This window comes from Pangasianodon hypophthalmus, chromosome 3 (genome assembly GCF_027358585.1).
Source record: "Pangasianodon hypophthalmus isolate fPanHyp1 chromosome 3, fPanHyp1.pri, whole genome shotgun sequence".
NCBI lineage: Eukaryota > Metazoa > Chordata > Actinopteri > Siluriformes > Pangasiidae > Pangasianodon > Pangasianodon hypophthalmus.
This window is the reverse complement of record NC_069712.1, coordinates 33,072,151-33,094,317: the sequence shown is the minus strand read 5'-3', so window position 1 is coordinate 33,094,317 and position 22,167 is coordinate 33,072,151. Positions and strand designations below refer to the sequence as shown.

Below are 22,167 nucleotides of genomic sequence, written 5' to 3'. Positions count from 1 at the left end.
TTATCTCTGTGCGACTAAACATCACACACTTTACACTTTATGTATAAAATGTTTTCCACAACATCCACGAAACACCAAAAGCGCTCATAATACATTCACACGATCATTCTGAAAGTGTATTAACTCGTATTTTTTCCTTTAATTTCCTCTTTCTTTGCTTAGTTTATGGTTCCGTAACATCGACATCCTGCTGATTGTCTTATGCCCAGGTTATAGTAACGTTTACCTTTTCACACATCACTACATTTCTCTATAATCGTATAAGAGCTAAAGATTTTGTGCACGAGCTGATTTCCGGATCACGCTGATTAGTTTGATGTAAGCAGCATCGTACGTAGTCATTTTCTTTAATCGCAGGTCTATCGTTACAGGATCTTTATCGTATAATCTGACACACGTTATCATGTAATTAACTATAATCGTTATCATTCGGAAGAGATTTTATTATGATCTTGTACAGTGTGACGAGGAATAAGGTTAAAAGACGTCTAAATACTGGATTTATTATCATGCTAGATAACATTTGAGAGATTACGGATATCACTGTTGTTAGTTAGCTTTAGCTAATGTTTTCCTTTGGTGAAAGACGCGCTAATTTAGCATCAGAAATTAAATCAGTGCGTGAAGTGAAACTGAGGTAGTCGTCATTTTTCTTTGTACTTTCACACTTTTATTTCACACTTTTCAATTTTGACTGAACGAACTGCACTTTTACTTGAGAAAAGAATTTCGGTGCTTGGTACTTGGCTGCTTGAGTGAGCGTGAGGCTCTAAAGGTGCAGTTAATTTCTTTTTTTTTCTCTCTGTCGCCTATGAAAATAGTTAACCTAATTTCCTTTAATGCACGCTGCAGCGATATGTTTGTTCATTATCCGTACATGTGCGAGGTAATTGTTTTGTCGTGGAGGTGTGTGTTGCTCATGCAATCCCTGAGTGTTGAATTAACACCTACACCGTCAATTCATGCTGCGTTCAATGTTTCCATAAGCGACTTTTAAACCTCCTACGGTGTTTCTGTACGTCAGGAGCTCCAAGCTTTCAGGTTTAATGCGAAACAGTTTAGCTGAGAGTTTAATAATCCAGACGCTAAACTGGAGGCTATAAGCTTTTTATCTTGCAGCACAAGATTAAAAAAAGGATAGGCACATTAAAATGTTAAACATCCCACACTATACACGCTTCGGATTGAATTTTTCCCCTTCCTTTCTTTCCACTTAGCTCCAAAAAGTCATCAATAATTTTCACATAACTAATCTGTAAACTTTTTATTAACTCGTTACTATTCCTTCAGTCAGCTATTCCTACATCCTGCTGACTTTCTTACGTTCAGATTATAATGACGTTTTCTTTTTTCCCCTAAAAATTGTAATAATAGCGAAAGTCTTTTTTTTTTTTAGTCATCAGTTTTATGCACTCTGTGTTTCAGTTTACTTTATAAGCAAGAAAAAATTCTTTACTACATACTTACACTGAGAGAGAGAGAGAGGGGGAGAGGGACGAGTGGAAACATTTTATTTTAGCTGAAGTGAAAGAGTTGTCATCACATCTCCTCCTTTCGAGCTCTTGTGTCGTCTCCCGGCGCAGCGTCAGCTCTGAGATAAAGACACGATAAACGAGACGAGCTCAGGTTCTGAAGCCCATGTGTTGAACTCTTCCTCAGCTTCATTAGTGTGATGATGGTGTTAGAGATAAAGCAACACACACACACTCGCGTTCCGCGACACTGTTCCTGATCTCTGATTTCACACACACACACACACACACACACACACACAGATAAGGTGTAAAACACTCTGATAACGTCACGTTTCTGGTATTAGATCAGATTTTAATCGCTGGTATGAATTATAAACACCATTTATTTCACCCGAAAGAGAGAGAGAGAGAGAGAGAGAGAGTTTAGAGTGATGCTCGCTCTACTGTTTTAACAACCATGCTTTAGGGAAACTCAGCCTTTATGATTAATCTCCTTTAGAGTGGAATGTGTTTAGCTCGCTCTCTCTGTCTCTCGCTTTCTATCTCTCTCTCTACCTGTCTCTCTATCTCTTTCTGTCTCTCTCTTGCTTTCTCTCTGTCTCTCTCTGCCTCTGTCTCATCTGAAATACTGCTCTTTTGGACTTCATGACAAAGGCTGCAAAAGGACAGTTTTCTAATGTACCTTTAGCAATACTGTGATAATGTTATCAGTAAATGGTGCTAAAAGCTCAGTAACATGCAGGTGAAGAAAGCACGGGTGCTGTTTTATAGCGGACAAACCAAGAGACATTGTCAGAGCACATGTAGGCAGCAGCACAATAATCTATAATAATCCATAATCACAATTGGAATAACAAGCGAAAGTCAAAACGAATGCACAATAAGACTTTGGATAGAACAAAGAATAATTGGGGCTAACACGAAACAGGCGAACACAGTAGGTAACAGGACATGGCAGGGGCAGAGCAAGATAGGGCCAAAACCAAAGCCAAGGCATGTGGCAAAACATAAATAAAGGCACATGGCGATCGTTGCTATGGGAACTGGGACAGGAAGAGGGAATCTGTGACGAGTCCATGGAATTTAATAAGGCTTTGTGTAAGGTTAAATATGAAAACATGTATTTGATTTTTTTTTAATGTATGTTACATCATCAACCCCCGAATCCATCTTCATTTTGTGTTATAAGGTGTATGCGTAAAATTCCGAGACGGACGAACTCACACTTTTCCTAAATTAAGTATTTCAGTTTCATGACATCTGGTTTCTTGTCCAGCTGCTCACACTATTTGTATAATCCTGAATAAAACCTCACAATTCCAAAAAAACAACGCGTCTCAGCAGGACGGAAACTCTGGTGATGAGGAAACACTCTGCGGTGTGTAAACGTCCAGTCTGAACTACTGTGTAAACACACACACACACCACACTACACTATACACACATACACACTCTTACAGTTTGGATTTCAAAATCAAACGAGAGCCCCTAAACACTTTGCACAGTGAATGAAATGAATGATGTGTGTGTGTGTGTGTGTGTGTGTGTGTGTGCAAGTGTTTGTGTGTGTCATAAGCTTCCTAACTTCCTAACATACACATACTTTGTATTTTGAGATTGCTTGTTCAGGAAGGTGTGATTAGCCGTGATTAGCGATGATAACCTGCTAATGTTCATCTGCTTTCATGAAGGAATTTAACAGCTCAGTAATCTACACTCGCTTTGTTTATAACATTGTTATTAAAGCAGCACAGAGTTCATTAGGTACTTATTTAAGCACCACACGTGACAATATTGTGAATATTGTGATGCCCTTAAACTAAAATAGTAAACTATTTTTATTTATAACACTAATATGTGAATACTGAGAAAAGCTTGTCATATATACTCATGTGACGGTTTATAAATATCTTATTCAGTGCTTATGCATGTGTTATAAAGTATCCTTGACTCCTTCACTAGGACTGACACACAGAGGAACCACACCTCCATCATGACTGACAGGTACAGAGGCCACGCCTCCTTTACTGAGACTGACACCACAGAGGCCACGCCTCCTTCACTGAGACTGACACCACATAGGCCACGCCTCCTTCACTGAGACTGACACCACAGAGGCCACGCCTCCTTCACTGAGACTGACACCACATAGGCCACGCCTCCTTCACTGAGACTGACACCACATAGGCCACGCCTCCTCTTTCACATTTTTTTCATGTAACCATTTAATGTCATAGCTACATATGATTTAAGAGATTATTCATGTGTTATAAACATGTTATTACGCCTCTATACAGTTACTGACTCTCTGTAGCGCTTATTTGAGACCTGAATGGTGTTTCTCTCTTCACTTAAATGAAACAGTCATGGATATCGGCCACATTAGAGCCATTTTCGGTAACGTTAACGCTTTCGTTCACAGTTGGTTTAGTTTAAGCTCGCCGGTACGGATGAGTGAACACCGGAGTGTGTGTAAAGCGACACTGAGGTAAAGCGGAGCGTGGAGAAATCACTTCCGAAACAAAACCCTTTAAAAAGAAAATGCCTTGATGTGCCACAGAGGAAAACATGTCTGGCCTTGATTTACTGATTAACACATTACCAGTAAAAAGATGCACAAATTGTCCATAGGCAGCTAACAGAGTCTGTGCTGCTGTTCTCAGGGTCCTAAATCCCCTGGTGTTTATGTCCTCAGGGTCAGCCTCATGTTTCAGCCTCATGTCCATATTACTGTTTTACACCACAGGGCTTTTCTTCAAACTTTTCCATTTATTGCAAAGCTATGAGAGATCAGTTCTGGATTCTGATTGGTCAGAAGGTGTTGAATAATTTTCTATAACAGCAGCTCTGACAATCACGGGTTTATATTAATTCGCTCGTTGTAATTCATTGTTGTTTCTATAGTAACAGCTCGTTCACAGGGACGTGTACAGCAGACGCTCCACATAAACATTAAGAAATGTGTTTAACATGTATGGAAGGAGTCTCTTTGTAACAGTAACAGTCAGAGGTAAAGCTGTAAGTTTTCTGACATCTTCAGGACAGAGGAGTTCACACTTTATAGTAATATAATAAGCGTAACTACAAATGGATAAAAAAGTATAAAGTGTCATTCTTTAACAACTAAACAAATTGCAATTGTGGGCAGGTTGCTGTAGGATAAGAGGAATAAAACATTTGGGAGGTGTTGTTATAGGAAAATAATCAGCTTTAGTGTGGTACCAGTAACTCTGCTTCATCACTGATTAGTTTCCTGTAACAGCGTGACAAAAAGCAGGTTGTGTTAGCATTAACGTTAGCAATATGGCGGGTTTTTAGCTGAGTGAAAACAAGCGCCTTGTTGGTGTAAAAGGACTGTGAGAGAAGTTCATCAGGTGGTGTGTTGTTGCTTCGTGTGACACGCAGTTTAACCTTTGACCCCGTGCACACACTCCGGCCATGCAGTGTTGCATTTCTTCGTCGCTGGTGTGTGTGTGTGTCTGTGTGTGTGTGTGTGTTTAACGAGCGCAGAGTGCGAGTGCGTGCTTTGGCAATCAGCGCTGTGCTTTTCTCTTTTCCCTTCCTTAGCCTCAACGTGAACCTGAGAGCCGAGCGTTATGACTTTCTCCTTTTCATGTATCCGATTTCTACACACACACACACACACACACACACAGACACACACACACACACAGACACTTAGCCACACGGATACGGAGGCGGCAACTTTTACTAGTTCCCTCGCAGAGAGAGATGAAGAACAGGAGTGAGAGAGACAGTGCTGCCTTCATCTCTGTCTGCTTTCATGTGCTTTTGTAAAATAAGCTCACGGAGAGGGGGATGAGAGGGAGGAGAGAAAGAGAGAGGGAGAGAGGGAGTGAGGGAGAAAGGAATGTATACAGCAATAGACAGCCTAAGCTGTAAAAACTGAAACCTGAGACACCAGCAGGGATCAGATATCAAGAGAGAGGAGTGGGGAAATAAAAGCAGAGAGAGGGAGGGAGGGAGAGAGAAGGAGAGATAGAATATGAGAGAAGGAGAAAAAGAGATATAAAAAGTGAAGAGAGAGCAGAACAGGGAGAAAGAGAGGAGGATACAAAGAAAAGGAAACAGAGGGAGAGCATAGAAAGATGGGGAGAAAGTGATAGAGAAGTAGAGAAAGCGAGAGGGATATAAAAAAGGAAGAGAGAGTGTTACAGGGGATAATGAAGAAAGAGTGAGGGAAAGATGAAGAGAGGTAAGGAAGAAGGATGGAAAGAGAGAGGGATATAGGAAGAGAAGAAGGGAAAGAGTTATGAGAGAGGGAAAGAAAAAGGAGAGAGAATGAGGGATGTAGAGAAAGTGGGAAAGAGAGAGAGAGAGAGAGAATTGGCATGAAGAAATGAGAGATGGAGAGAAGGGTAGAAAGAAAGAGAGGAGGAGAGATTGAGAAAGATCGAGGAAGGCTGGTGGAGAAATGAAGAATATGGCTTAAATCTTTAAGGAAGAGAGGAGAGATGAAGTCAAGATTTGAAAGGAGAGAAAGATGGAGAGAGACAGAGTGAAAGAATTAAAGGAGAGAAGAATTAAAGGGATAGATGGGGAAAAGGAGGGAGAGAATAGATACAGTCAGAATTTGAAATGGGATAGATAGATAGATAGATAGATAGCAGAAAAACTTACTATAGATAAAGGTAAAAAACATAAAGTCAACTTTTCATGGAGGGAATGATAGAGAAATTTAGAGAGGGAGAGGAGGACAAAGAGAAAGAAGAGAACTGAGGTTAAGGTTTGTAGAGAGAGAAGGACAGATAGAAAGAGAGAAAAAGAGAAAAGGAAAGAGTCAGAGGGAAGGATAGAGACTTTTTAAAAGCATTCTATCAGAAGAAGAACGAGTGTAGAGGAAAAAGTTGTTGAGTAGAAAACGTAAAAGCAAACACTTACAGATATAGATAGAGATATCAAAAGAAAGTGAGAAGGAGTGATAGAAAAAGAGAGAGGAGCGAGAGAGAGGAGAGGAGTGTGGGCTGGGAGGGAAACTTGGCGAAGCTGGTAGGGAATTTTATCGTGGTGTACAGTGACCTACTCCAGTTACTGCCCACACCGAGTCCTGTTCCTCATCTCATTACACACAAACGGAGAGACGGAGAGAGAGAGAGAGACTGAGAGAGAGAGAGAGAGAGAGAGACAGAGAGATTTGCAGCCAGTTTGTCTCTAATAATAAAAACGGCTCCCTCGTCCGAGGCTTTGTCAGAATTTACAGTGCCGTCTCAGAGAGCATAATTAGAAAGATAAATTAAATCCCTCGCTCCTTTACGAGTGTCCGTCCTCCACAGAAATCCCTCTCTCTTTCTTTCTCTCTCTCTATCCCTCTCTCCTTTCTCTCCCTCATTCCAGCTCTCCTCTTTCATTCGCTGCCATCAAGAGTATCGCGTGATGCGCTCCTGCGCTCCATCTCTCCTCCAGTCTGGAAAAGAGACCGAGAGAGAAAGAGAGAGAGAGAACAAATGTTAGTGAGATATATTTATATTTCCCAATTTAAACCACAGCGCTGTTGTATTCTGGATTGTGATTGGTCAGAAGGTGTTGATTAGTTTTCTATATCAGCAGCTCTGACAGTAGTGCAGCTGAAAATCACAGCTTTATATCAATGCACTCGTTCTAATAAGTTATCGTTTCTATAGCAACGACTAGTTATAGTGGCTATAACATAAGTGATAACAGGAAGTAGCTTGTTTCGTGTAGCTATAAACGGACAAAAAGTGTAACGTGTCCTTTTATTTCATTTTTTAAAAAATCATCGCTGTGGTATAAGAGGAATAAAACGCTTTAGGCTGTCTGTCAAGATTCATGTATACTCTCTCTCTCTCTCTCTCTCTCTTCATCTGTTCTTTTTCTTTATTTTTGTTTCTTTTTTCTAATTTTTCTATCCATCTCTTTTTCTATTCAATTTATCTCTCTCTCACTCTTCAAATCCTCATCTCTCCTCTCCTTCACTTTCTTTCTCTTTTCCTCTCTATCTTTCCTCTTCTGTCCCTCACTTCCTTCTATCCCTTTCCTTCTTCCTCTCCATTTCTGTACTTATTCTTTATCTGCCCTTCTCTATCCCTCTTCTTTAATCCCTCTATCTCATTTCTCTAGGCAGAAGCTTAAATTTAACCTGATCAGAAAATGATGCACAAGGCGAAAAATGGCAAAAAATATTTCATATACGTTTCGTTTAAATTGTGTTTGATATTATATTATATTATATTATATTCATTTTTAGTGACGCAGTAGTGAAGTGGTCATAGAAGCCTCTCAGAAATCCTTAATCATGCTTGTTGTCATGGTTACATTAGTTAAAAATGATCACTGATTAAGAACTCTGGCACAATGTTGACGTTTCTCAAAATGGCGGCAGAGAACTTCCATCTAGCGTTCAATGCTTAATCTAATTATCGCATTTTTTAGCTGTCGTGAGTTTTTTTTAATTATTTAACAACATGTCTGAGAGAAACGTTAACGTTCCGTACAGGTTTATGTAACTTTCTGTCATGCCTCCATTTTGTCTCTACGTTAAATTTATCTGCACTGTGCTAGTTTAATGATTAGCCTTAGTCATTAGCTAGCTTATGCTCGTCCTCCAGCTTTTGTAGTTGCCTGGCAACAAGTGTTGTCACGACTTTATTCACTTAAATGTTGAGTGTGACACGATATACCCATAAATGTGTATTTAATACTTCTGCTATAGATAGTGACAGAGAAACAGAGAAGGAGAAAGAGAGGGAGATGGAGAGAACAGTGTGAGCATTTTTGATTTTTACAATCATATGAGACGTATTTAAAGCTCTCGCGTGTCCTGTGGGTTTTATCATAATGTCGTTTAGCGCTAAACGTCGAGCGCTAACTGGGTGATGAAATCCAGCGTAACCTCCTGCTGTTAAACTGAAACGTCTCGTCTGTAACACGTACAGGAAAATAAAACCTCCTCCGGGATTTAAACACTGACCAAAAATGAGCTTAAATTACAGAGCTGGCGTCTCCGGTCACGACCTTAAATTGACCTTGTCTTGTGGTAGTGTGTTCAGCTGGACTTTTGTTTTAAAAGAACTTTCAATTTTCCAATTTTCCACTCGATCAGCCGAGACGTGTTTGGCGTGAAGTTTGCTTCTCTGGAGCTACGAGGCTAATGTAGCTAACAAGTAACTGAAGCTTACAGCCTTCAGCTTTCAATCTTCACACGCTCACCTCAGATGACGTTGTGTAGCTCAGTAATAGCGTTGTCATAGAAACAGTTTCATAAAATCTAAAGTTGTGTTAAGATTCAAATATACAAATCAAAGGTGGACTTTATTACCTACTTTATTTATTATTTACTTCATCCAGATTACTTCAAACTTGATGCCATGCCTCCTTCCTGAGTCTGAACCTGATCCAGGTGTGGAGTGACACTATGCGCTTACTTAGGGTTTTTTATTTTTATTTTTTAAATTAAAAAAAAAAATTATGATATATTACTACTGAATTTCTTATATTTATATATTTTCATTTATTTTCTATGTAATATGTCCTTTATGTTTATTTTTCTATATTTTATTTTCTATTTTGTGTTTTTTTTATTGTTTTTAAATTCATTTTAACTTTATTTTTTCATTTTATCCTTTAAATTTCTTTTTATTTTATCTGTAGTATTTTCACAATTTATTTGTTCTTCTTAAGATTGCCTGTAAATTTTATTTTCCTTATTCAATTAGGCTGATTTCTAGATCTTTACTTTATATTTTATTATAGTTTTTCTTTTAATTTTTATATAATGTTTCTTCATATTCTCTTTTTAAAAGTGAAAAAGAAATTAGCAGAGAAAACATTTGTTTTATTTTCTAATTTCTTTTTTGCCTTTTAGTTACATGTTATGTTAGTTACATTATTATTATTATTATTATTATTATTATTATTATTATTATTATTATTATTTCATTTATTTTTATTTTCCCAGTTAGAGAGGTGTGTATTTGTTAAATGCCTTAGGTCCGAGATAAGTGTGTATAAGTCCATCGGCTGGTGTGAACAAAGTGACGAGTGCTGTATGTGGTGAACTGTGTGAGAAACAGAGAGAGAGAGAGAGAGAGAGAGAGAGAATCCAGTTCCTTAATGAATGTTATTGTAATAATTATAATCTTGTGAGCGAAACGGAAACACACTTTGTTATTTCAGGATTTATTGCTGCGTCTCGGTACAATTCTGCTCAACTACAGGCACAAATTTTTTCATGGCCTGTTACGTAATTTCACATTACAGTAATATTCTATTTCAGTTTCAGGGTGTGTAATAACTCCAGGGAAATTATCCTGGACTGGGAAAAGCTGCAGCAACGCCGTGTTTTATGACAGAAACACACGTTTCTCTAACCACGAGTAATAAAAATCACATATTCAGTTCCAGATGGAGTCTAAAAGAGACTCACGTCTCTCTGTAATTTGGGAGAAGAGTGAATATAAACCTGCGTGATTGTGTTTGTTAATTAGCTAATATCAATTTAGCCAATTAGCCAAAAGCCGTTTATGTATTGAGACTGATTTTAATTGACGGCATTCATTATTATAACGAAGCTGCTGTAGTTTTTTGGCACCTGATGGAGCAAAACAGATTGAAGGTATACTTGCACTAAAAGTTTAAAAAAAATACTAAAGTGAATTTTTCAGTCATTAAACTTAATATGCAGTTTCTGTGATGAAGCTCAAAATCCTGTTTCTGTTAGAGAGAGCTGTACATAGCCGCCAGTTCATGTTTTTTTTTTCCCACAGTTTTAGGTGCATCTCTTTCAAATGTATCGTCTTCTCCATACACAGTGTGGAAGTCGCTGTCCTTAAAGTGGGACAGATGATGGGCATGTTAATGTCGTAATGATACGAACTCTCCCATAAATCAGCACCTGCTTGCTCTGTTAACTGACAGCTGCAGAAGCTCACTGAGAGTTTGGACATGTGATTGACAGCAGGTGGTCTCCATGGCAACTCGAGAATAGATCAAGAGAGACTATCCAAAATAAAGAACATAGATAGATAGATAGGTAGATAGATAGATAGATAGATAGATAGCCTTTAAATATAGTACTCTGAAAACATGGGACCCTGGGAACATGGGACTCGAGGAACATAGAACTCTGAGAACATAAACCTTGGACACCACAGGGCTCTGGAAGCATGGAGCGTGGGAAGGAAGAACACGAAAGAACACTGTACTTTGGCAGCTGGGAACATAGCAGTCTGGTAACATAGAACCCTGAGCAAATGGGAACTGGAGAACATAGTTCATTGAGAACATGAAACAAAAAAGGGCCCTAGAACCATAGAATATCCAGGACATAGAGCCTTGAAAACATAGGGCCCTGAGAATATAGTACCCTAGGAACATAGAACCCTGGAAATATGGGGCCTGGAGAAGATAGTACCCTGGGACCCTATGAACATAGAACCAGGAACACATAGGGCCTCGGAAACAAAGTACTCTGAAAACATAGAACCCTGTGAAAATGGGGGCTGGAGAACATAGTACTGTGGAAACATAAAACTCTGAGAACATAGGGCTCTGGAAACATGGGGCCTGAGAACATAGATCTCTGCCATCCCTGAGAACGTAGATCTCTACGAACATAGAACGTGAGAACTATGAAGAAGATCTCTACAGAGCAGATGTGTGTGTGTGTGTGTGTGTAGAACATAAACACAACAGGATGTTATTTAATAAAAACGAGTGTGTATGTGATATTTGTTATGCTATAATCTGTTACACTGCTTACTGCTTTTTTTTTTTTTTGGTCGCAGAGTTTTGCGGAGAACACGATGAACGAGCTGCTCGGTTGGTACGGGTACGACAAGGTGGAGCTGCGAGACTCGGACGACATCGAGATCCGCAACTATCCGGACGGGGAAATCCGCCAGCACATCTCCGTCCTGAAAGGTGAGAGCCGACTGTAACACACGCACAGTAAATCAGCTCCGTCCACCTCGGGACCCGGGTCCATCTGTGCTGTCTGTCTGGACGGTTTTATAACACACTTCTGCTCAAATAGAGAATTTTAAAATCAAACCTGCAAATCTGTCCCGTTGTTTAGCTACAGCATCAGTTTTCTTCTCGTACTTTTGTCCAAAATACACAGCACTTTTCAATTTTATTCAGTTTAATTCACAAAAAATGACTGAAAAAGGTACAATATACAATGAAATATCATTTAAGGGCCATTTGTTATTACATGTGAGTTATTTAAAATATATATATATATTTATTTATTTATTACAAATATATTTAATTTTAAAATATATTTTTTAATTACTTTAATATATGTTTTATTATTTTAAAAAGTCATTTTTAAAAGTTATTTTTACAACTAATAAGTCGAAACATTTAGAATAATTTCATTAGTATTAAATATAAGCATTAAAAATCTAAAAATTAATTAGTTTAAAAAGGCTGGAAGGCAGAGGCGGAAAGTGTCACTAACTTTCACCCATTTTTATCAAACAAACAAAACTGTGGACACAGTGAATTCATTTATTGCAATGAGTTTCAAATAATTACGTCTGCTTCTTGCGTGAATCAGTGTGAATACTGTTTTAATTTATTTTTTAATTTATTTGGTATTTCATCAACATTCTTGATGAAACAGGAATCACATTTTTTACACAATATGTAGATATTAAATTCTGATATTATCTGTGCAGAGTGCTCTCTCCATTTTCCTAGTGTGTGTTTGTGAACGATTTTTGTATTTTTCATCCACTGAACTAGTAAACTTTCTGACACTAAACATGTCTCGGCTGATTGATAACGGCTAAACAGTCATTTTTGCTAGAACCGTTCCTTAATTTGCATCTAAAAGAAATCCAATGAGCAGTGTACATCATTAATGAGTGTCATGAATCATTTTAAAATGACGAGTGAAATGACCGGAATGTTCCATCTCTCATTCCCACCCCCACCAGCTAGCAGGACCATTACAATTAGCGAAAAAGTACAGTCGTGTTGCTAGAGAATGAAAAGAGATGGAAGTCTCCAAAGACCCTGCGACAACTTCCCACCATAGTCTAAAACCTCATACTCTAAGGTAGCACATTAGCACAATGACGAAGCTGATCTCCTCCCTCCTCCATTTTCACATAAAGAGCAGATTTCGGTGTTTAAAGAGCGCCATGTTGCGACACTATCAGCGGCGTCTCGCTAATGCTAAACGCCTGCCCCGGGACCGTCCTCATAATAACATTCTACCATCGTCCAGATTAGGATGCGACGCTATTGTTAGCGAATGAAGCTGCAAGAAGCGAGATTAGTGAAGACACAATCAGAGCTAATTAGCTCGTTTATTTAGACGTAATCCCTGTCAGCTGGAGTACACAGTTAGCATGACAAATGAGTTTCTGGAAATCTGCCGTCATGCGTTTTGGGCCTTTTTGGATTTTGGGATGGTGCAGGTGTGAAGTGTGTGAAGTGTGTGTGTGTGTGTGTGCGTGTGTGTGTGAGAGAGAGAAGTTTGTGTATGTATCCAGAGCACTCTCGACCCTCTGCCTCTGTCTCTTTCCTTTTAGAAAACTCTTTGCCAAAAGCGGTGATGCCCGAGGGGAGCTCGTCTCCTCCTCATGCCAACAGCTCCTCTTCAACTCCTACATCACGCAATGGCGTCGCCACGGAGACGCCTGCTAACCCTGCCTCCTCCTCCTGTTCCTCGACAACAGTTGCCAAGGAGCAAGGGGGCATGCCAATCATAGTTCCCCTGATTCCACCCCCACTCATCAAACCACCAGCAGGTGAGAATTACACACACACACACACACACACACACACACATACACACACACACTCACACACACACACAAATGATATCGCTACATAGAAATATGTCATCACTACCTAGCAGTCTGACATCACTCTGTAGCAGTGTATCACTTAATAGTAGTATGACATCACCATATAGCAGTATGACATCCGTCTATAACAGTATGACATCACCATATAGCAGTATGACATCACTACGTAGCAGTCTGACATGACTCTGTAGCAGTGTATCACTCTATAGCAGTATGACATCACTGCATAACAGTGTGACATCACTCTGTAGCAGTACATCACTACGTAGCAGTATGACATCACTCTCCAACAGTATGACATCACCTCTTAGAAGTATGACATCACTATGTAGCAGTCTGACATGAGGCTGTAGCACTATATCACTCTATAGCAGTATGACATCACTCTGTAGCAGTATGACATCACTCTGTAGCAGTAAACCATTTCATAGCAGTATGACATCACTCTGTAGCAGTATGTCACTACGTAGCAGTATGACATCACTCTCCAACAGTATGACATCATCTCTTAGAAGTATGACATCACTATGTAGCAGTCTGACATGACACTGTAGCAGTATATCACTCTATTGCAGTATGACATCACTCTGTAGCAGTATACCATTTCATAGTAGTCTGGCATCACTATAAAGCAAAATTATACTAACTGTACTAACTAGTACATCAGCATGGCAGTGTAGCACTAGGTTATTAAGTTGTGTGTACTATTTAGTGCAGTAGCATCAGTTTGGGACGCAGCCATGGAGAAGCAGGAACGCATACGAATGTGTAAATTGAACCTTTTTGTAAAAACACACCTCTAGTGACTCAGGACACTGATTTCATTTCCCCCTCCTCTCGTCCCCTCAGTAGGGCACATGGCTGCAGGTAATTAGTCCAGGTTTAAAGTGGCCTTAAATCTGTGACTTGTGCTTGTTTATTCAAATTAATATTGTTAATACTTTTAAGTAAAATTCAAATCAAATAATGGCTTACTAAATTATACTCAAGTGAATTCAATTAATGTGCACACATACACATTGTGTGTGTGTGTGTGTGTGTGTGTGTGTGTTCACTTATATTGTGGCTTGCTTGAGCATGTATATGTCTGTGTGAATGTGTGGCTTGTGTGTGTGTGTGTTTCTATATGTACCCATATAATAGTGTATGTGTGTGTGTGTGTGTGTGTGTGTGTGGCCATCCTCCAAGTGAGAAACAGATGGTGTGGACTTGCTAATTACCATGGCAACATTGCCCCAAACTCCGCCCACATGCTGCTCCGGCCCTTATGAATAATGCATGAGCTGCTAGAGGGTCTCTCGCTCACACACTCACACACACACACCCACACACGCACACACACACACACACACACACACACACACACATTTGAAGTGCAGGTATGTGGCATCATGCCCATGGATTCGCTGTATGCATGTAATTACCCGCAGCCTACTGAGGGGGAGACGGAGGGAAATAGGACACAGCCGCTGTACTGAGTCTCTGAGCGCTCAGTCTGAGAGAAGTGTGTTTATACAAAAATGTTAAAGTGTGTGTTCAAACTTCTCTACGAGTTGTGTAGTACAAGAAAATAGTACACTACTTCTAGTACCTAACGTAACAGTGAATCTGGACGCAGCTGTACACTGGCCCCTTATAACCACTGACACTTAGCTAGCTAGCAAACACTGCACAATAAATAATTTTAATCTGTGAACACAAACAAGAGGGATAGAGAGCGAAAAGAAGGAGAATAAAGAGAGAGAAAATTAGGAACGGACAGAGAGATAGAGACAGAAAGAGGGAGAGCAGTGAGTCTGAGAAAAGAGGAAAGAGAGAAAAAAGAAAGATGGAGAGGACAAAGAGGCAGGAGTAAGACAGGGATAGAGGGAAATGGAAAGAGAGAAAGGGAGAAAAAGGGAAAAAGAGACAGCTACACAGGGAACAAGAGAGAGAGGAGAGGATAACGACAAACACTTATAGGCAGCCCGCTAAATAATAATTAATTCATTATTAATAATTATTAACATGATTAATTACAGGAGTATTCACTTTGGAACGTAGCCCACGGCCCTGTCACAGAAAAGCAAGAAGAGAGTGAGAAAGAGAGCAAGAAAGAGATAAACTAGATAGATATAGATATAAAGAGATAGAGAGAGAGACACACAAAGGGAAGGAGGGATAGGGCAGTCAGAGAAAACTGTAGAGAGAAAGATACAAACAGAGAGAGAAAGAGAGTGAGAGAGAGAAGAAAGGGAGTAGGGAATGAGAGAGAAGGACAGAGAGAGAGGGATGGAGATGAGGAGAGGAATGTGACTGAGAAGAAAGAGACAACAGAGGAGCAGGAGTGAGATAGGAACAAATGGAGGGAGAGAGAAAGGGATAAATGGTGGTGAGTTGGTTTATAGACCATGAGCTGAATCTGAAACAGCTCCAACCAGAAGATAAGTCAAGACTGTGATAACACAAATCAGTAGCTACTATAATCCTCTGAAGCGTTGGTTAGTGTGGTTTGCATTTCATGCAGCAAGACCCTACTGGTGATGGCAAAATTTTTACACTTTTCTTTTTTTTTTGCTGTACTTTAGTGACGGTCCCTAAAGTTTCAGCTGCATGGAAACTCAGAGAGAAAATGTTTTACTAACTCCGATTAAGAAGTTTCCTGCTTTGATTAAACACGTGTAGTTGGTTCTCTGTTTGATGTCACATTCATGACATGTCGTCTTACAATAGTTAAGCGTGGCCTTCATGCGCTACCAACCACAAATATCCAAATGTCTGAGTATGAAATTAACTTTACCACATGTAAAAGAGACACAATGGCAACACCTTGACCAAACCAAACCTCTACGCAGCACCACACCACACACCACACACCACACCACACACCACACCACACACCATACGCCACACACCATACGCCACACACCATACACCACACACCACACGCCACGCTAGTGGGTCATTCTCACAATACAGTAACTTTCTGACCAGCAAAATGTTCACATTTTGAACAATGTCTTCATATTCTGTTTGGAAATTGTGACTGTAGAGTTGTTTTTGAACGAATAACCGATATAAGATCTTTAATAGGGTGCCATTACTTTAATTGTCACTGGTGTCATAAGCACACCATTTCCATTAAAGATCCATTTTCCAAGATGGCGTCCACAGCATTAATCACACCAGCATCTATGAACGGTTCTATTAAATCAATTTTATTTTTCGTAAAAATTATTTTAAGATGGAAAGGTGTAACGTCAACAACGCATCTAAATTATCTACAAAAATGTTGGCAAAAGCTTCTAAAACAGTACAACTGTCATGCTTTAAATGCTGTAAAGGCTCATAAACAGGCCACAAGAGTATCTTAGAGTGTGCACACTGCTCTTACACACACGCACACACGCGCACACACACACACACACACACACACACACACACACACACACACACACACACACACAAGCACACAAACGTCGTGTCTTCCCCTGTGAGAGGGACACGCCTCCCAGCAATGTGCTCATCAAGTCTGGCCTAGACACAGTTCAAACACACACACACACACACACAAACCTGTCACCCCGGCAGCAGCAAACGCCCCTCAGCAGCACGCTCATCATGTTCAGTCACAGTGCATGGGCACACACACACACACACACACACACACACACATACACACACACACACACACACACATACACACTCATGCTGTCTTTCCCTTTCTGTCTCTCTCTCTCACACACACATGCATATACAAATTATGTCTTGCTATCGCCATGTCAACACTGGGCTGTTACCTTGGCAACGGGTGGCATAACCGGCTACGCTTGAGTGTGTGTGTGTGTGTGTGTGTGTGTGTGTGTGTGTGTGTGAGACGGAGGGCTTGTTCAAGCTGCCATCACGTTTTTCTGAAGTATAAATTATGTTTCACTCAAACTAGGGCAGGATCACCACACACACACACACACACACACACACACACACACACACACAGGGTTATTATTATAGTTTTGTAGCACATACAAGATTGCATTAGTGCCAAAATCATGCCATGCTTTCTCCAACATTCTGCTGGTTTTTGTCTACTTTTGATTTTGTGAAGCTTTCATCCGTTTACGTTCATCTGTGTTTCTTTTTCTACCTTCTCTCTCTCTCTTTATTCTCTCTATGTATGTTCAATATCACTTGTCTTCGTCTTTACTCACCATCATGCTTATTCACGAAAGCCCTACAGGGACGGCGTTAGTTTCTCACACTGACATGTGGAATAAAATATCAGTGTGTGTTCTTCAGGTTAAAACTCAAATCCAGAGCAAGTGAATGTTTCATTTCATTTCATTACAGTTTTGTGTCAGACCTCGTCACGTGAGCTTTTTTTTTAGAGAAATGTTTTCGAGGTATTGTCGCATATTTGATAGAAATGTATCGATAGAGACTGTTGTGTGTGAAAATCCCAGGAGATGAGCACCAACAACAAAAAAAATCACAAACCAAAGCAACCCATCAAAATCATGTCATGTGACACCAAATGTGTGTGTGTGTGTGTGTGTGTGTGTGTGTGTGATTGGCTGATTGGATAATTGCGTGAATGAGCAGGTGTAAGCTTTTCACACTTAATTAAGTAATTCACCCCAAGCTATGTTACTGCCGCACGGTATCAAGTGAACAACTCCTGTTCAACAGCCTTACAAATCACATCTTTTTTATTACACTTGCTCAGATCTTTCCAAGTCTTTCATTTCCTTATAAAATCTTAATTCATCAATAACTCAAGTTTTCACCAAAGAAATAAAACAGTGGAACCAAATGCTGTCCAGATCTGTTCTCCAACGTGTTTCTTCTGTAAATATAAATACTAAGTTTAGCTCAGCCAAGCAGACAGATAAACAACTACAATTTCACTCTTGAAGGTGTGTGAGTGTGTGTGTGTGTGTGTGTGTGAGAGAGAGAGAGAGAGAGAGAGAGAGGGGAAGAGCGATAGAGAATCACAGACACTGCCAAATTGGACAGAAATAAAATCATCGAGTAACACCTGAACACTTTGTGAGTAGACACACACATCATTGTAAATGTGTTTTTTCCTCTCTCTCTCTCTCTCTCTCTCTCTCTCTGTCTCTCCATCTGTCTCTCTCTCTCTCTCTGTGTCTCTCCGTCTGTCTCTCTCTCAGAGGAGGACATGTGTAACGTTCAGATCGTGTGTGCGTGGTGTCAGAAGGTCGGTTTGAAGCGTTACTCCCTCAGCATGGGCTCTGAACTCAAGAGCTTCTGCAGTGAGAAGTGTTTCGCCGCCTGCCGACGAGCCTACTTCAAACGCAACAAGGTAAGCCGACGGGCCACGCCCGGGCCGTGCCCTTTTTTATCTCCACCCTTCGCTGATTGGGCCCTCTCTTGCTTCTGACATCACTTCCTGTCTGCTCGGCTAACCCTGTGGCACGTGCGCTGTGCTGTGAGCGTTTAGCCTTCCTGTCACTGACTGTGTGCTTTCTCTCTTACACCTAAGCTGGGATATGTGAGGACTTTACCTGTGAGTATGCAGCATTTACCTTCTTCCTCCTCCTGCCTGTGTGCGTTAGAGATCTCTTTCTCTCTTTCACACACACACACACACACACACACACACACATGTACGTATATACACATCCTATTAGTGTGTGCATGTTCTCTCAACCCACTTTATACACCACCTCCTACACGTTATCCTATACACCATAACACAGCTGTGTACTAAATAAATCTATTTATATACTGTATATTAGGGATGGAAAAAATAATTGATTCTTCAGTTCAATTCTGTGATTTGATTCTGTTATTCAATTCTCTGATTTGAATTTGTGACTGATTCTGTGGTTCATTTCTGTGAGCAAAACTGTGATTGGATTCTATGACTAGATTCTGTGATTTGGGTGTAAGATTCGATTCTGTGAGTCGGTTCTATGATTAGATTCTGTGATTAGATTCTGTGATTAGATTCTGTGATTTGGGTGTAAGATTCGATTCTGTGAGTCGGTCCTATGATTAGATTCTGTGATTAGATTCTGTGATTCAGTTCTGTGATCCAATTCTGTGATTGATTCTGTGATTCGATTCAGTGACTCCTATATGATTCTGCATCAGTGAACAATCGGTGAAATCATATGCAGTAGTGTTGTGTTGTTATAGTAAAATAATCAACAATATGGTGGTGTAATGAAGCAGAGTTACGGTTACCACCCCAATGTTCTTTTTATTTATGAAAGAATGTTGTATTTTTTATCCATTTATGGTTAGATTAATGTTGGTGAATGTCCACAAAATAAGTTAGTTCAAATTAGAAAGAAAGAAAGAAAGAAAGAAAGAAAGTAAAGAGAGGGGAGTGAACTGAACATGACTGAGGATGGAAATAAATGTAAGACGTTGACAACTGATTGTTTTCTATCATGTCCCCAAGCGTTCATTTCCTCTTATGCCACAGCAATTTACCAACTATTACATTTTTTGTTCATTAAAGAATGGCACGTTCTATCTTTTTAAGTACTTTTTATCTGTTTATAGTTACATTTAACATGTGGAACATCCATAGAACAAGTTGGAACCATCCAGAATGTTCTTATGTGTAACACTTCATACAGGCTAATCAGTGTGTAAGGTTAAGCTGAGGGGCGGAGCTAACATTTGCTAACAATCCCACGAAGTGGCTTTTAACTGACGATCTCTGGCAGCTCTGGGATTTGAACTCACAACTTTCTGGTTTCTCGTGCGTTCCCGTTGGGAATTCCAATCAGTGACTCCATTCCTTCCAAAGCCATTTGTCTACTCACAAGCTTCAACACTCAGTAAAATCGTATGGTTGAAATGATCGAACCTGAGCTGCTTGAAGAGCTCTTATTCGTTTATGAGGGCTCGAATTCCCGCCCCTTCTCTCGTGAGGAAATGCCCACAGAGCCTCTAATTGGTGCTGTTAAAAGACGTCGACTGAGAGCCGTGATATCAGTTACTCCGAGAGCATTTCACAGACATCCAATACCCTCCCAGTGCTCGCCTCTCCTCCTCCTACTACTCTATAACCAGCCTGTGGGGGGGATCTGTCTGTCTGTCTGTCTGTCTGGCTGTCTGTCTGTCTATCTGAGTGCTTGTATACATATAGTGAGAAAAATGAGGGATGTGTGCTGATATCATTGACTTGTAACCCAAAGAGCTGATTAGAAGAGAGGGGCGATGTGTATAACAAGAAGGGTAATGGTTTAGAAAGAAAAAAATACAGCAAAAAATAAAAAGGAAAAATATAAAGGAGAGGAAAGGTGTCAGAAATGTAAGAGAAAGAAAGAAAGAAAGAAAGAAAGAAGAAGAGGAATGTGATGTGAATAAAATAAAGATGGAGACAAGCAGGCAGACAGAGAGAGAGACAGAAGAAAGACTGTCTAGGTTTAGAGAGAGAGAGAGAGAGAGAGAGAGAGAGAGATCTAAGTGTTTGCTCTCAGTCAATGAAAAGTGCTGAGTCAGCTTTAATCATCATGTCATCAGCAAAATTCCCTTGCGCGTATAAAATCGATGATCTTCCTGATCTTCACTGTAACACACACAGAGACCTCTTCTTCCTCTTCCTCCTCCTCTTCCTATTCTTCTTCCTCCTCTTCCTCCTCCTCCACTTCCTCCACTTCCTCTTCCTCCTCCTCCCTCCATTCATCACATAGAACATCCACTCACTCATCCGTTCATTCACTCTGTCCTTCCTCTCCACAGCTCGCCTTCATTCATAAACTCTCTGTTTCATTAGAGAACACGGCAGGACATTAGCACACACACACACACACACACACACACACACACAGAACCCTCCCTGATACGGAACTGAGATATTTCTGATCTTTCAGTACGTATCTGATTGTTCCAATCAAACGATCGGAAAAAGTTTCAGGATTTTAGTCGGAGTTTGTACACATATGAGTTTTGGTTAGGATTGTGAAAATCTTTTAGTTTGGCCGAGGTATTACAAGAATAAAAAAAAAAAAAAGAGAGAGAGAAAAATATTGCAAACTATAAAATAGGAAAATATACATTGAATATTGAAGTAAAAAAACAATAAATAAATAAATAAATGCATTTTTTCATGGGCAGCAATTTGACCACTCAGCTACCGACAAACCACCGTGTATGTGTCTGAATGTGTGTGTACATGGGAAATCCAGGGTGTATAAGCTCCGGATCAACCAGGACAAAGCGCTTACTGACAATGAATGAATGAATGAATGAATGAACAAGAAGTTAAAAACAGAAAAAGAAATCTCAATTAATAAGCCATCTTGGGGGACTGGTCACGTGACATTGGTGGTTTTACATGCATACACACACACACATACACACACACATATGCGCTCGTGATGGGATGCGTAATCCCAATGCTTCCATGTGTGCTCACAGTTTTGCTGTTTTGGTGATTTCTGGGCAGCGAGATGAACACACACACACACACACACACACACACACATTCATGCGAGAGTCGCTCGGGTAATCGATACCTCTTTACTCCCTCACTCGCTCTCCTTCCTCTGTTTCACTTCACTCACACTTTTAGCTCTCTCCTTTTTCTCTTTCTCCCAATTTTTCCATTTACGTCGCAACTCTAAAATGTTGTTGTGTGTGTGTGCGTGTGTGTGTGTGTGTGTGTATGTGTGTATGTGTGTGCGTGCACTGTGGCGTTTCAGTGTTAAATGCCCGCAGCTGCTCCATGTGTGAAACCCAAAACTTTGTCCATGACCAAGAGAGAAAACAGATCCAGTTACGCACACACACACACACACACACACATACATGCAGTGTCCCAGTCTACTGTCCAACAATGAATCTCTGTCACTCACACACACACACACACACACACACACAGAAATTTAAACATTCCACTCAAACCCGAGATTTTAGAGGAAGAGGCAAGT

The 22,167-nt window shown here is 40.1% G+C and overlaps 1 protein-coding gene across 15 annotated transcripts in view; it reads left to right on the top strand.

The window, feature by feature from the left end:
• Positions 1 to 22,167, top strand: part of sobpa (sine oculis binding protein homolog (Drosophila) a) — a 40,090-nt gene that overhangs the window by 3,728 nt on the left and 14,195 nt on the right. For 8 of the 15 annotated variants that reach the window (XM_034303015.2, XM_034303020.2, XM_034303017.2 and 5 more), the window contains exons 2-5: positions 11,240 to 11,375; positions 12,998 to 13,216; positions 18,427 to 18,578; positions 18,759 to 18,782. In XM_034303015.2, the coding sequence (XP_034158906.2) occupies positions 11,240 to 11,375; positions 12,998 to 13,216; positions 18,427 to 18,578; positions 18,759 to 18,782 (531 nt within the window). The remainder of the gene's footprint in view (positions 1 to 11,239; positions 11,376 to 12,997; positions 13,217 to 18,426; positions 18,579 to 18,758; positions 18,783 to 22,167) is intronic. The other 7 variants (XM_034303016.2, XM_034303022.2, XM_034303018.2 and 4 more) reach the window with 1 other exon arrangement.